The sequence below is a fragment of the Ptychodera flava genome, chromosome 16, assembly GCF_041260155.1.
Source record: "Ptychodera flava strain L36383 chromosome 16, AS_Pfla_20210202, whole genome shotgun sequence".
NCBI classification, from domain to species: Eukaryota; Metazoa; Hemichordata; class Enteropneusta; family Ptychoderidae; genus Ptychodera; species Ptychodera flava.
This window is the reverse complement of record NC_091943.1, coordinates 12241974-12256989: the sequence shown is the minus strand read 5'-3', so window position 1 is coordinate 12256989 and position 15016 is coordinate 12241974. Positions and strand designations below refer to the sequence as shown.

General features: G+C 36.6%; 1 protein-coding gene across 1 annotated transcript in view; it reads left to right on the top strand.

Moving 5' to 3' along the window:
* The first annotated feature begins 3943 nt into the window (after positions 1 to 3943).
* LOC139152840 (neuronal calcium sensor 1-like) overlaps positions 3944 to 15016 on the top strand; it is a 96489-nt gene continuing 85416 nt past the window's right edge. Inside the window, exons 1-2 of the mRNA XM_070726194.1 lie at positions 3944 to 4241; positions 6881 to 6905. Coding sequence (XP_070582295.1) covers positions 4037 to 4241; positions 6881 to 6905 — 230 coding nt within the window. The 5' untranslated portion in view covers positions 3944 to 4036. The remainder of the gene's footprint in view (positions 4242 to 6880; positions 6906 to 15016) is intronic.

The following is a 15016-nucleotide window of genomic DNA, read 5'->3' as shown; positions in this document are numbered from 1 at the left end:
TGCTAGTTTCCTGTCCTCGGACGATGGGATTTTGTTCTGTTTCTCGGTAACGGCTTTTAATTAACGTCTATTCACGATAACATCAGCACTTCACTTTTCCATACGGATGTCACTGAATGATTCAGAAATGAGTTGAGATTAGGGCTTTTGTCTTCAAATCAGTGTATTTTTGAGGATTTTTTCACAATGTTAGCATGCGTTAGTCTGTTTTTCCAAACGCTTTCAAATGTGTTAGACTTGTTAATCTTTACAAGGTTCAGGAAGTGTTAATGTCCTTCTGAATTATCGACCTTCTGAATCATCGTCCATATCATCTCCACTTTACCAGCCTTTTTAAAAATACTTGAATAACATGTTCACAATCTTCGTATGATTACTTTTCTTGTAATAACTTAATCTTAGATAGCCAGTCTAGATTCAGCAAAAAGTATGCTTATAAAACAGGTTTTCTTAAATTAAGATAATCTTATACACACTGTCGATGGCGATTATTTAAACACGTTGTCTTGCTTGACTCATGGTCACTCCACAAAAGTGGAGTGACCGTGCTTGACCTTTTGAAAACTTTTGATGTTGTGATTAAAAACATGTTTTTTTCAAAGAAATAGCAAATTGATAGCTATTTGGGTAGGATGTCAGAAAAAGCTTTTGTTATTTAGGGTGTTCCGCAAGGCTCTATATTATGTCCGCTTGTATTTACACTTTTCATGAGCGAGTTGCCTCTTTCGGTTGTATCTTCCCATTTATATATGTACAGACGGTCAGACTTTATCTGTGCGTGATAAAACAATTGATAACGTAAACTAGGCTCGAAATAGCGACGTGTTACCTATGGAGTAGACTCTTATTGCATTGTTGCATCACCACAGAAGGTATGGATAAACTTTTTAATCTGCAGATGAGAACTGCAGTGTGCGTATGATCTTACGTTATAATTTTACTGCCTTGGACTTATTCTCGTCATATCATGTTATGTCAATAAGTCAAAGAATTCACTACTTTCTTGCTACTTTTAGCTTTCAAATATTAGACTTGAAACGCCCACAGTACATGTCTGATATCTTAACTTTCCAAGTTGAATTCATCAGTCAATTTCTATTCAGAATACGGGGTTGTAATATCCCGACAATATACCCTATGTATGGGTCAGAGAAGTTTTAGGTATCTTTCTACAAAGATTTGAAATTGTAATTGTAACCTTGTAATTTAAAATATGTTTCCGATGTAATTAACGTCAAGGTAAACTTGAAAGTATCTTATGAAAGAAAAGGTTCTTTAATCTTGTAACTTTTTTCTATAAAGTTTCACCTCTTACTTTTATTATGATTTTCCCTGTTGTTCTTTCTGTGTTTTTCAGCCTCCATGAAAACTAGTCTCCCGTCTTCAGCTGCTCATCAAAAGTTTAAATAGATAGATAGATAGATAGATAGATAGATAGATAGATAGATAGATAGATAGATAGATAGATAGATAGATAGATAGATAGATAGATAGATAGATAGACAGATAGATAATAGATAGATAGATAGATAATAGATAGATAGATAGATAGATAGATAGATAGATAGATAGATAGATAGAGAGAGAGATAAATAGATAATAGATCGATAGATTGATAGATAGATCGATCGATCGATCGATAGATAGATAGATAGATAGATAGATAGATAGATAGATAGATAGATAGATAGATAGATAGATAGAAGATAGGTATAAGATGTATCGCTCATAAATGATGATAGGGTGATCAAGTTATTACGTAAACATAGCAATCAAAAGAGAGCTGGGATAAGCACACTTGAACAATGCTACAGGATTCTAACAACTGCCAATATGATAGATTTATTAGCATTTGCTTCTACTGCCTTCTGATATCCTTTGCCTAGGCTCAGCGCTTCTTGCATAGATCTCATTCGCCGTCGTTATTCTCTTCTTCTCTTTATGATCAAGATGTAAAAATGTCCTGTTTCTGCAAATTTTGATGATCTTATATAGTAGGTATAAGTCGGGTATAGCAGAAACAGCCAGCCTTGGCGAAAAAATAAACTTAAAGGGGCGGCTTTTTATCAACGTCTGAAGAAATTCATTGAGCGAACACAACTGCCAAAGGACAGCAAAGGACTAAAATCAAATACTAGTAAACAATTACTGTCAACAGCCACTAATGCGAGAACCAGACATTAAGGACTGCCGAAACTTATCGGAATTATTTTGAACTTAAGCAGTAGTGCTAGTAAAATTTGATGAAGACTCATAAAGTATAATTGTGTCGCTGTATACCTAATGGACTGATTGACATCGACTTACACTTTACAGCCGACGTGTCTTCAACCACAGGATAGTTTCCTTACAAACACCGCTTAACATTTTCAGAGTTCAATAGCTAATCGGAAAGAGGAAGGAAGTAAGCCATAGTTGTCCCTGAATAACAGTTTTCGGTAATTCTTCTTTAGTGACAAAGGGCTGAAAAATTGGACTTGTTCCAATAGCATACATCTTAAACGTCCCTTTAAGCCTACAAGAATTCTCATCTATATTTTCCATATTTATGGGTTTCAGGTATGATGTTAGGTTACCTATATCAAACATTTATTACACTAATTTCTGTAGATCAGTCATTTTCGATCACATGACCGGTTCAGCGTGCCTTGTTTTGTACGCAATACAAAGCGCTAAGATGTACCTGCTTATGATTGAAAACATCAATTCAATTGTGTCTGTACTTTACCTAAACTATTTACTTCTTTCAGATAGGTTAATTTTTGTCAACACTTGGCATACTTAAAAAAGCAAATGCTCGCTCTCCTCAAATTTTCGATTTTCACAAAATACGGTGAAAACGTTCTTAACTTTATGGGAGCTTCAGAATGAATCATCACCAGCAGTAGATCATGAACCAAACTGAGAAATTGTGAGAGTCAAAATTTCTGTTTCCGAGCCGCGCTCTACGTTAATCACGAACTTGCTGTTGATATCGTTTCCATGACAGCTCGACCGGATCTGCCTATCAGAGCCGATTTGTACGTACAATTCAGCGCCGGCGGTCTTGGCAAACTTGCCACAACATTCGGATACAACAGGCGCCACCACGCGGTCGTACTGGCTCAAAACTCTCGACTTGCGCTGCGGAAAACTGTCCCACCTGTTGGCGTCGTGGTACGCTGAGCTTCGATTTACCAGTTTACCGTTTTCTTAACTGTTCTCTTTGCCAAAAGCAAAATAATCGTATTAGCAGTACGTACAGGTAACGTATTTACAAAAATGTCTGTTGCATAACCTAAAGGATACTGTTTTAATAATTTTCTGTTCGTGAAACTGACATATTTCCACGAGCAATTAGGCCTAACATCTTTGACCTGAAAAACAGGCACAGGCAGGGACAACAAACCTCGGAAAATCAAGTCAAAAGAAAACAAATCATCAAAGAAAATACTCCAAAGTGGAGATGTTGGGTTTCAAATACACGATGTTTTGGACAACAATTAGCATTGGTGAAAATTCTCATCGAACGAGACAAAATCAAGGGAGAAAAATTGAACAGACAACAGGACTCCTCGGGATTTTCGTGACCTCAATTTTTCATTGACTGGAAAAAACTACAATTTATGGAGTTTTTGAATTGCTCACTTCCCCATAGTCAAGTCATGGTTATGCATATGCTATGCAGTTCCCGATGCCTCGTATGATGAATCACGGACAAATAAAGGAAAGAAACATCCTATCTAGCCACAGGTGCTTTGGGGTGGGGTTGCCAATGTGATAATCAGTTCTGCACCAGGTGTATACAGTAACATGCACGACTCGCGACTGCGGCGGCAGGAGCGCCTGTTACCCGCCGCAACGCGATCGTATAGAAACGATCAGTTGGTTGAAAAGTTCCTCTGGTATTTACACGTGATACGGTCAACGCATACAAATTGTCCACCCGGAGCTGAAGGCTATAATTTAGTTGGACAGGGACTTCCCTCCCACTGCAATGTTTGGTCACGTGACGCCATAGTAATGAATTAAACATGGCGGTGGTGAACAGCGGTATATGCTACAGCTAAATGGTCCGGCAACAATCGCCGATCTCTGCAATATTTTCAAAGGAACCCACTTCTCCGGAACGGAAGCGAAGTTTCTGGATATTTCAAGGATTCTGCTGTCTTGGGACAAGACTGGCGAACTTCAAACGATGGGCAAGGGAACCAGCAAACTGAGCGCGAGTGAAATCAAAGAACTGCAGCAGTGTACATATTGTGAGTATGCGCGACTGTGTGTCAGTCGCCTTTGTACGTACACGAGTTGTAATCACACAACAATCGTCGATAAAAATCGCATTTCGTTGCGATACACATAGGCCTTTCTCATTATTATGGCCCACTTCAATCCTTTAGCGATACAGTCATGGTAAGGTTTAACGTTCTATCTCATAAATACTGCATGAAACGTTCGTGGATTCTTACCGCTTACGAGGCGGGCTTGATACTCATTGTGTCTTGTTCACTGAAGACACTGAACGTACGCTCGCTGTCAAAAGTGTGGATTTCTGTTACCATGCCTACGGGCTGCTCTACGATGGATTTTGTCGCCTGTCCGTCCCTTGATCTCCCGCTGGCCTGATGGCGCTCAGAAGCAGCGATCTCCGGCTGTGTCAGAATTTTCGAAATGCACAGTAGCAATAAAAATTCTCTCTCTGCACTGTTCAGTGATGAAGTCAATGGTATTGTTTGTGTGTCAAGGGTCTATGGTCAAATCATGTGCTTTGTTTGAATTTGTGCAACGCGTCTCACCTTCGGTCGAAACTACGGCACTTCAGTGTGTTGTAAATTCTTGTGTATTAAATTTAGGTCAGCCAAAACTTCTAACGGGAGTTGTTACTCAATGTATCCATTTTGCGCAGTACAGGGAGCGTTTTCCAAGTTTGAAGATTTCTCAGTTATGGTTGTTTATGTACTTAGTGTACTATGTGGCCGTGGAGTGATTGATTTTTCATAAATACTCGTTGTTTTGAAAACCAGATATGTAAAAACAAAATACATGTTTGATTTGCCGAGGCATTCATATCAGTGAACTTTTACCACTTAATATTATTTTTTGTGTTTTTTTTTTGGGGGGGGGGGGATGAACGTATTGCGGAGGATACACATACTTGCATGTTGGACTCGTAATGGTGGTTTTCCGGGAATCTAGACTCAGGACACAAGAGAATTCTGTTTGTTCCCCGTTCTGCCTGCAGTTTACTGCGTGTTGTCCAATTTCATGAACATATTTTGCAACTTTTATGCTAGAAAATTAGACACTGTTGATGTCATTTACCCCATGTCAGATTAATTATTATTTCTACTGGTTGTAACTTACTTGCCAGAAAAAAAAATGGTTAGGGTATGGCAATGCAAAGTTGCCTGCGACAGAAACTCTACAGCTTGAAGAATTTAATATAGATGATCTGAAAGTATGCCATGATTAATTTTTCTCTTTAGAAAGTATTTTGCCAAACATTAGCTTGTATGAGTGTTTAAAGGGACAATAGCTCGCATCATTTTATGCATAAAACGATTTATTTTCTCATCCTACTCCTTACATTGTAAGTATATTCATATGAAACATCAGCCATGTCAACACTTTCATTGTGAACAGTACAAACAGCAGTATTTTTGTCATCAAATGAACTCTAGTCTGGATTTAAATTTCACATTACACATTAAATACGTACAGACTGTGTTGATACATTTATGTCGAACACCAGGTGCGTCATCATGATTTTAGGAGTCAAAACAAAACTACATTTTACAAACAGAACAAAAATAAGTTTGAGAAAACCAATGTTCCACACCTCAACAGTTACATGTTAATGGAACTTAAATCCAAATGATTTCATTGCATATACTGTGACAACCCCCTCAAAAAAATAATTTTCACTCTTTAGCCAAAAAAACGCCACCAATTTTCATTTTTTTACGAAATCAATGAAGTGTGTGATAAAATTCATTGGCAAGGGTTATCAGTGTCTTCCATTATGGAAATTGCCCACGGCATAATGTGTTCCATATCATTAACATCACTGAATGCTTGTAATGGAAATGCATTTGAATCACTCTGAGCCAGAGATTTCTACCACACACACAATAAGAAGATCAGTGCCATCACTGTAAGCATTGAGATCATAAGGAGAATGCAAAACTAAAGATCAATATTTAAGAGGCATGTTTATCCAAAATATGTTTAGCTGCAAATAAATTGAAGAGCTCACCAGAAGCTTTGTAAGACAACTGTTTCTGGGATTTAAAAACTTTCCAGTCACGTGTCTTGGATACTTTTTTGAAAGATGTCTATGCTGTAGTTTTTTCAAGATCCTGTCTGTAATATCAGTTGTCATCATGAGTATTTTCATGCCTTGATTTCCACCTGCAGAATCTGTTGGTCTGGGCTTAATTTATCATATTTCAGTTTATTTTTCAGACAAAAGATCTGTCATAATATCAATAATTGCCCATGCATTATAAATGAGGGGGCTCAAAATACAAGGATTTTAATACTCGTGTGATAATTAGAAATTTTTCGCTAAATTTTAATAGAAGCTGCCATGTCCATAATTCAGTGGTGATAGTATGGTACATTGTAGTACATCAGTACTTGTGACAATATACTTTTTACTTAAGTAATTTCTAAATCTACATGATTTTTAACACAAATTTGAATCATTTTTTTAAATATCTACCAAGACATAACATTCTGAATTTTTGTGCAGTTTTTCCTGCCTGTATACACCAACATTTGTAAAGTAAATCATTTTTCAAATAAGATGACAATCTACTAACCTACCTCTCACTTTCTCTCTCTCTCTCTCTCTCTCTCTCTCTCTCTCTCTCCATCAATTTTCTGTCTCTAAACTCAGTTGACAAAAAGGAGCTGCAGCAGTGGTAAGTAATGTAATATCATGTACAACACTTATCTATTAAAATACTGCACTTTTATTGTTCAGTTTATCCCTAACAGACATACATCATTTATGTCGAATCAACAGGTTGTTTTGATTCCATATTTACAGGAAACTCCGCTTTCAGTTAATTCATTTAAAACGAAAATTTACTCACTGCAAGTTAGGAGCCCCGGCTCTCATAGCAAGTGGGCTGTATATTATCACTGTGAGCAAACTGATACTATTGCAGTATAAAACCTAATGCGATAACACAACATGGCCTCCTGGATGTATATGTTATCTTTATGGTGCAGTGCGTAAATATGATTTATCAGTTATGTGAAGGCCAGATCTGTTTTACAAGCATGTAATTCCTGAAACAGAAGAGATAATGATAGTAGCCAGTGTGAGTTGATGCTTGAAAAAACAACCAGCTTATCTCCTTGCCATAAATCAACAGTTGTGATCTAACGTGACTTGTTTCTACTGGCACACTGTTCAGTGAAGGTAGCAAGAGAGCTAATTACATCAATTTCACACTTCCGCACTCGCCTCAAAATTCGTTTTCAGATTCAGATTCAAGATGTATTGATAACTCTGTGCTTGCACGCTGATCATGTATTAATATCATTATCTCTGCTAACATGAATGAGGCCTCATCTCATGTAAACACCTGTCCAAAATTACATTTGCAGTCAGTAACTAATGTGATCCACAGTCTAGTATGTAGGCTGTACAGGTGCATGCATCTGGGCACTCTCGCTTGTAATATATGATCATTTGCCTTTTAAGTGAATCTTTCATCTCATAGTTACTGTACATGCATTATCTGGACTGATAAACTATGGTTATCTTCATGTGGAGGTGTTGAGTTGATTGAAGATACATGTTTGGCATAAGTCCAATTTGATGATTTTAGATAATTCATCAAATGGCATGTTTGCTCAAAGTATCGGTACATAGTTTTGGATATATCCGGTTAATGCTGAGATATGAGTAAAAAATTTAGAATTATTGAAAAGGGCATTCCAAATATTTCCAGTTTGGACTCATGAAAATTTTGCTGATTCAGTTAGTCGGTTTTATAGGTGATTTTAGATACGTTGTTTGCCATATTGTCAGGTGATGTAATGTGGAATTCGTGGAAATGGAAATCTCAGTAATTACAATACAAGGACTATATAGTAGTAGCTTCAGTGTACCAGTTTACCTGTTCACCCCCAAATCCCTGTAAACAGGTCCATGATAACCATTGATAACAATAGGTTTGGGACAAACCATGTCGGTGAAAGGGTTAGAATATGAAGAAGACCGGTGATGTTGTTGTTGTCAGTGTTTTCATTACTATGAAATAGCTTCCTGATATTGAAATTACCACCTGACCTAGTATATGTAAGACTCCCAAAAACTATGATCCGTACCGTTTTTTGTTTGAATTTTAATGTCGACATTTCTGACAAGGAGAAGAAATGTGTGCACCATGTAACATTGGTGTTGTTTTGATATTGTCTTTATTCAACTTGCAAAGGCATGACATACATGTACGTTGTTAAATAATGCAGTGTTTGAATGCATCAAGTAAGCATTAAGACTTACTAACATTTCAAAATTACACCAAGTCTTGTCTCTGACGAGTCATATTTTGGAAATGTATCCATATGTGATTTTGTTTCTCAGCATAGAGAACACATCATGTGAGTATGCTTTGGTTCTTTATTTTACCTGTAAATTCATGACCTAAACATGAGTTTTACGTGATCAGCCTCCATGGCATAGAACTATTTCCAATGTGATGTGATAATTCCTCTGCTTTCATAAATCAAGATGTCTCCGATAAGGTAGGATGCGCCTCTGGGATAGATACTTGGACTCTCAAAGTATTACAATATGCTTTCGGTCTACCACTTGTGGAGTCTCGTTTTGAAGCTTATGGATGAAATAACAGTTTTCAACAGCTTGTTTTTATGAAAATCAGGAATTTTTTTTTTCTCCCATACAGACAACAAACTAAGGTGATTTTGAATTTCAAATATTGATAAATTTTAGGTAATTTGTTTCTTTAGTACCAAAATTTGCAAAGTGACCAACGATTTTTATTCTTGATTTTGAAAGAGAATGGTTGAAAATTTGCTTGAGGAAAGTTTGAAGAGAAACAGTCATCGGATCTGCACTTGTGCGACTTTCTCATTTATAAACAAAGTATTTCGTGCAGGATATCAAGATGCACCTCATTATCATAGCTGCAGAATTAAAATTATGTGATGTAGACTATGACAGACATGTTTTAACTTTCATCAATCACCATCGTACCTTGGATACAGTGTTACCATTGGTCGTATGGGTCCCATACGACCTTTGACTCAAGCGCAGTATCCCTTTAAGCAAAAGTTTAATTCTCTCAGTTGTGAGGCACGAACCACCTTCAGAGGACGGTTATAGATTCTCTTTTTGATGAACTGAAATCCCTCAGCAACACTGGCAATGCAATATGCTTCTATTGTATATTCAGGGAAATCTGAAAACATCAGGGTTTAATAAAATGAAATATGCAAGATCATATTTCTGCTATGATAAATGTCCCTGTATCAACACACTGCAAAGGTTTATTTACATAAATGTCAGTAGCCAGAAGCCATTTCTCAACGATGACATTTCACTGTGTATTTTTCCAGGTGATAAATACTTTTTGAATCTGAAATATTTCATAATTACCCTACGGTAGATGATCAGTGCAAACCGACTGTGTGTTACCAAAACAAAAATTGTTGGAGGAAAAATATCAAGGGTTATGGCTACAATCCCTGTAGTCAAGCGTACATGTGTGCATGCCAATATTCTGTAACATCATAGCGTTTTTTGTTTGTATAGTAAGTCTCTGCAAAAGAAGTATATTATATGGCAGTTTTTCTCTTCATTTGTTCAGAAACGCATGTACTGAGCATTGGCCTAACGGTCTTAAATTACATTGACTACAGTTAATCTGAGCATTGGCTTAATAGTCTTCAATTACACTGACCTAAACTACAGTTAATGACTTCTTTCCAGTAATTGCTTCTACGCATGCAGCCTGACATAACAAGAATTGGTCCAAATCACTAGCTTTACCATGTCTTGTAATGTGTACATTATAGACAGGTAGACATACAGTCATGCATTGCGATAGGTCAGTGCTTTGGTGGTTCCCCTAATGATGGACAAAATATGGGAGAGTACCTGTGTAACATCAGTGCCAACTTTCCTTGGTTATGTCAACATCTCCATAACAAAATGGCCATATACATGTTTTACTGCACCTCTTTACCCTCATACAAATGAAGTCAGGAGTACACGAGCAATTCCATGTTTGATTTGATGATCCCTGGGCCAGTTTTAGAATATAGTTCAGCATTCCTGTAGTTGAGTTTGCGAGTCCGGCACACTCTGTGACAAACTAGAGCCGTTCATACCGTTAGTATTCACCGATGCATGATGGGTAAGTGGAATGGAATGCACAGGCAAACAATTTTGTATATCCTTAGACAACTTGGTTTTCCTCGGTTATGAAGGTCATCTCACCTTAGAGTGATGAAAATATTAGTATTATTTACCGATACAGTGTTTGACCATATATAACCATGTTCATGTTGCTAGGACTTTTAATGGTAATATCAAATGTAACTAAATATGACAGTTGCTCATATGGTGTGTTGCAGGGTTTCAACTTTTCAGGTACATGTAGGTATATGGTAGTATGGACATTGGCCACCCAGATGTGTATGTTGATACTTAAATGTTTTGGGTTTTATAATTCTGAGATATTTTTAAGTTTCTTAAACATGTCAGTTTTGTTTGTGAAGAAGTCCCTCTCAGTCAACTGTTTTCAATCCGATTATTGTCACTTCAGTGGAGTACGTGCAGGATGAGCTGTGACCGGTCCATGGCTTCCTCCACAAGTGTTGCATCACTGGTGTATTCTCAGGCCCACTGTATTTGAAGAATGTTCATGTATTTGCTGTTAGCAGGTGCCCTGTTCTGAATTTAGTATCGATGCCTGAGGTCAGAACCAAAACTTTATGAATAACTCCCAGAATGCAGCGATTGGTCACAAAACGGCTTTGAGGGATTCGGAACAGTTCAGGGAAAACTATAAATAACTTTCCCTTTTCATGCCCACAGACAGCAAGATCACGTCATGTCTGAGATTATCATACATGTGTACAGCATCTGTAACTCCTGTAACTCCTTCCCAGACTGTTTATTAGTTTGACCTCGTGATTTTCAAGGGTAAAGTTGGATTTGAACACTTTAAAATAGGGATGACAGGGGTCAGGGTTGAAGGCACTTCCACATACCTCAAGTATCCTGCAGAGACAATACAAACAAATTCTTTTACTTTTTTTCTCTAACATCTGTTGAACAGGTCTGTAGCAACTTTGTTTTTTAACTTGTAGACCGCATATCTAAAGTGTAAAATAATAGTGGAGTATAAACTGTGTTGCAAATATAGTATTGCAAACTGTGTTTTTTAAACACACATTGAGACAGGTTTTAGATTTCATAAATCCCTCAAGACAGGTTTTAGATTCCGTAAACCCCTCTTGATTTGATACTATCCAATCGGGTCTGTAAGTATGAAGTTTGCAAATAGATTTCTCAAAGGTTGATCTTTGATAAATTGGTCTATGTGATGCTGTAAATCAGTTTTGAAGACAACCAAAATGTGTAAATACACCAGACGATACTCAATTCTGAATAAGTGCCGAGAGTAAATGTGTGTTTGGTTTTCATTCCAAGCCGCATCAAAATGTGTTTAAGATGTAATAATTTATTCTTCACATCGCGAAAACCTGCCTGTTAATCCTCTCTTAGTCACCACAATTTATTTGTGTCAGTCTGTGTGGGCTGAAATTATTTACCATTCAACTCTGAAGTAGTGTTGTCTTGCTAACCTTTGTGTTTATTATTGAATACATTTCCTTAAAAAGTAAACTCAAGTTTAGTCGGGCAGTACTGTCACATGAATTTAATTTCTGTTCGATGGTGATTACTTCCCTGATATTTAACTAAGGTGATAATTGCTCAAGTTTACTTCAAATATGCAAATTATGTATTGCTATGTAAATTGTCCACCCTCTGATGGAGAACAAACCCAGTCACCCCTTCAAAGCTAATATTTGACGAAAGCTTTATTCTATGGATTTTGGCTGGCAAAATATAAGTATTTTTGATAATAAGAATTTTTTTTAGTTATCCAACCCCCATGCCTGAACTCAAGCTTGTAAGTATTTGTTTTTATCCTGCATCAGTTTCTGAAAGGCATCTCTCATTCTGACAATATAACTTTCCAAATCAGCCAATCAGCAATCTAGAAAAGCCCAGCTCATTTGCATATGCATAGACATACCAGGTATATTTTGACCCGTGGTAGTTATATGCCTATGACAAATTTTGTTTTATTCTCACGTTCCAAAAATGTAACTTGAGAAGCCAACTTTTACCGTATTGTTTTGATAAAGGAAACAAGTACAAAGTGTGTGTACGGAAAATAGCCTGTTTGAGCAGATGAAAAAAAATTGCCAACTATTGAAAACATATGCCCACCCACACAGCTCCATCAGTCCTGCACAACAGGCAATGCTTGAAGGATACGTGGGTGTGCACCACCAGAAATGTGACAGCCAGTACTTATTGGATATATAATTCTTGTGTGGGTGTTTTACTTTTACAGTAGGAGGCTAATATTGAAGTAACTCCATCCAACTAGCCAGCTAAATAGTTTTTTTAGCCATCAGGGATAAAATAATTGCTACCAATATAAAGAAAAAGTAATGTTGAGTGTGTTTATGTGAATATTAAGTGGTGTCAATAACCTGAAAGTGCTATGTGCAGTGCCTGCGATATTGTAAAAGTTTACTTTTGTCTTTGCATGGTTGGTTTTACAGTTAGATAGAAATTTTATCACATGTTGGGTCATAGATACATCTCAAAAGAACATATTTCGAGCCAAACTGGAGTCGAATCTGTATAGTGGTTTAGTTTGATGTCCTCTTGAGTGAAAGTCTCAGGTGTTGAAACATTGGGCCTCTTGCTGAATAGCAAAGTAGTAAACAAATAACAAACAAACGGACAATAACATACAGCCGAAAAATGGAAAATTAAAAAGATATAAATAAATACTGGTAGGTAAATAAACGAAGAAAAGAAATAAACATACTGCCAAACAAATAGTTACACAAAAACCTAATAAATGGAGTGACTGAAAACTGTATAACAAATATGTACCATAGAACAATTATGAGACTTCTAATCAAGGAATATAATCAACTTGCTGTGGATAATGGAATTGCTCTCCATGGACGTAAGTTTTTTTTTTGTCCATAATGATGATTGATCTCAGTATTCAATAGCAAGATGATGTAGTGTTTCTTTGTTGACCTATAATTAAAGGAGCAGGCTGTTTATCAGCCATATTTCAAAATAATTGAGTAACTTGATAGAACTAAATTTACAGGAAAACAAGACCCTGGCTGAAAGTAAATAGTTAGTGTTAACTGCGGTAACTTAAAAACCCAGGAATGAAGACTGGTAAACCTATTGTTTTCAGTTATACAGGTACTTGCTAAAGGATTCTTGTAGAAGTACCACAAAACTTGTGGTTCATGAAAATAAAAATTTCCCCGGTGAAAACAAAAATCAGGATTGAAGTTCAAAAGTAAATTGTCCACTCAACTACTTGTAAAGTGACAGGTGCAAGGTATTCTAGTGATCGACTCATCCTTCCAGAGACCTGACAACACTTCCTGGTTATGCAAATGAGTTCAGGGTATGACTCTCTCCCATTGTAAACAGTGATTGACCTGACCTCTTTGTGACCTCTCACCCAACAGCTCAATCTATGTACCTGCAGTTTTGACATTTGTAGAACCAATTTGGCTGGTTTTATTGCGCTAATGGGGCATGCTGTATACCATTTGATAACCTGATATTACCCATCACTGTGAACTAGTTATTCAGATCATGGATGTTCAGATGATGTTTAGTTCTTGTTCTATAACTAATTTTTCATCACTTGGACCTGTGATGTACAATATCATGTTTCTTTTAAAGTGGTGTAGATAGCTAATTACACAATCGACAGCTACTCTGTATGATAAACTCCTCTCCAAGCTGTGAGTTTTGTGCTGAAGTGACAACAGCTGTGTCGTTTGGTATTTTCATTATTTTTGTTCTATTATACAGACATATCATTTTTTCCGCCTGAAGCATATCCAAATACAAAATATTAACCTTGGGAACACAGATGTTGTATGCAATGCGATTGTTGACATATAATTCTGACTAAAAGTCAGGTGAACTTGTCAGCATTAACATTATACAAATATTGGTTGTATTGACAAGTTGGAACACTGCCCCTTTCTTCATGATATTTACAAATAGAACAAAAGGTAACGGAGAATGTGCACGTATCTCAAGTTACATCTATCGGAGCTTTAAATATGAAGGCCCCTTCAGATAGTGATAATAGCTTTTGAAATCTACCTGTAATGTGAGACTGAAAAAACTCATATTTTACGTCTTTATCATGCCAGCAGTCTGACAAAATCCAGTGGAAGATCTCTTACATGCACTGTACATCATGCAAGCAGAATATTCACTTTCTGTAACAGAAAGTGCCATGCATTTATACCTTGATATGCTTGATCACTGACAACGAATTAAATATTCATGAGAACACACAATGGCTATCAGTTACAGAAACATTAATTTGAGTTTTGCATTGTAGCTACAAGCAGACTACACAAATACATGTCTTTGTACATCTTTCATCATTTTGACTTTACTGCCATGTAATGCTACTTAGTTTATAAACAAACATGCTTGGATTTGGATTAATGCTGCTGTGCTGAGTTGTTGTGGTATTTTCGGTACTTGCTGGGAATTTTGCCAAAAATGGGCTGGCTTTGCTGTATTAGACAGTAGTAGTACTGAAACGCATGTACCATATATTAGTCAATGAATAAAAATATGCTTATGTTTGTGAGCATTCTATGTATTGTGAGTATTATATGATTTGTATTACATATGTACAGGTATTATGTATATTTTCCTCATATGTATATTTTAAATCTGTTC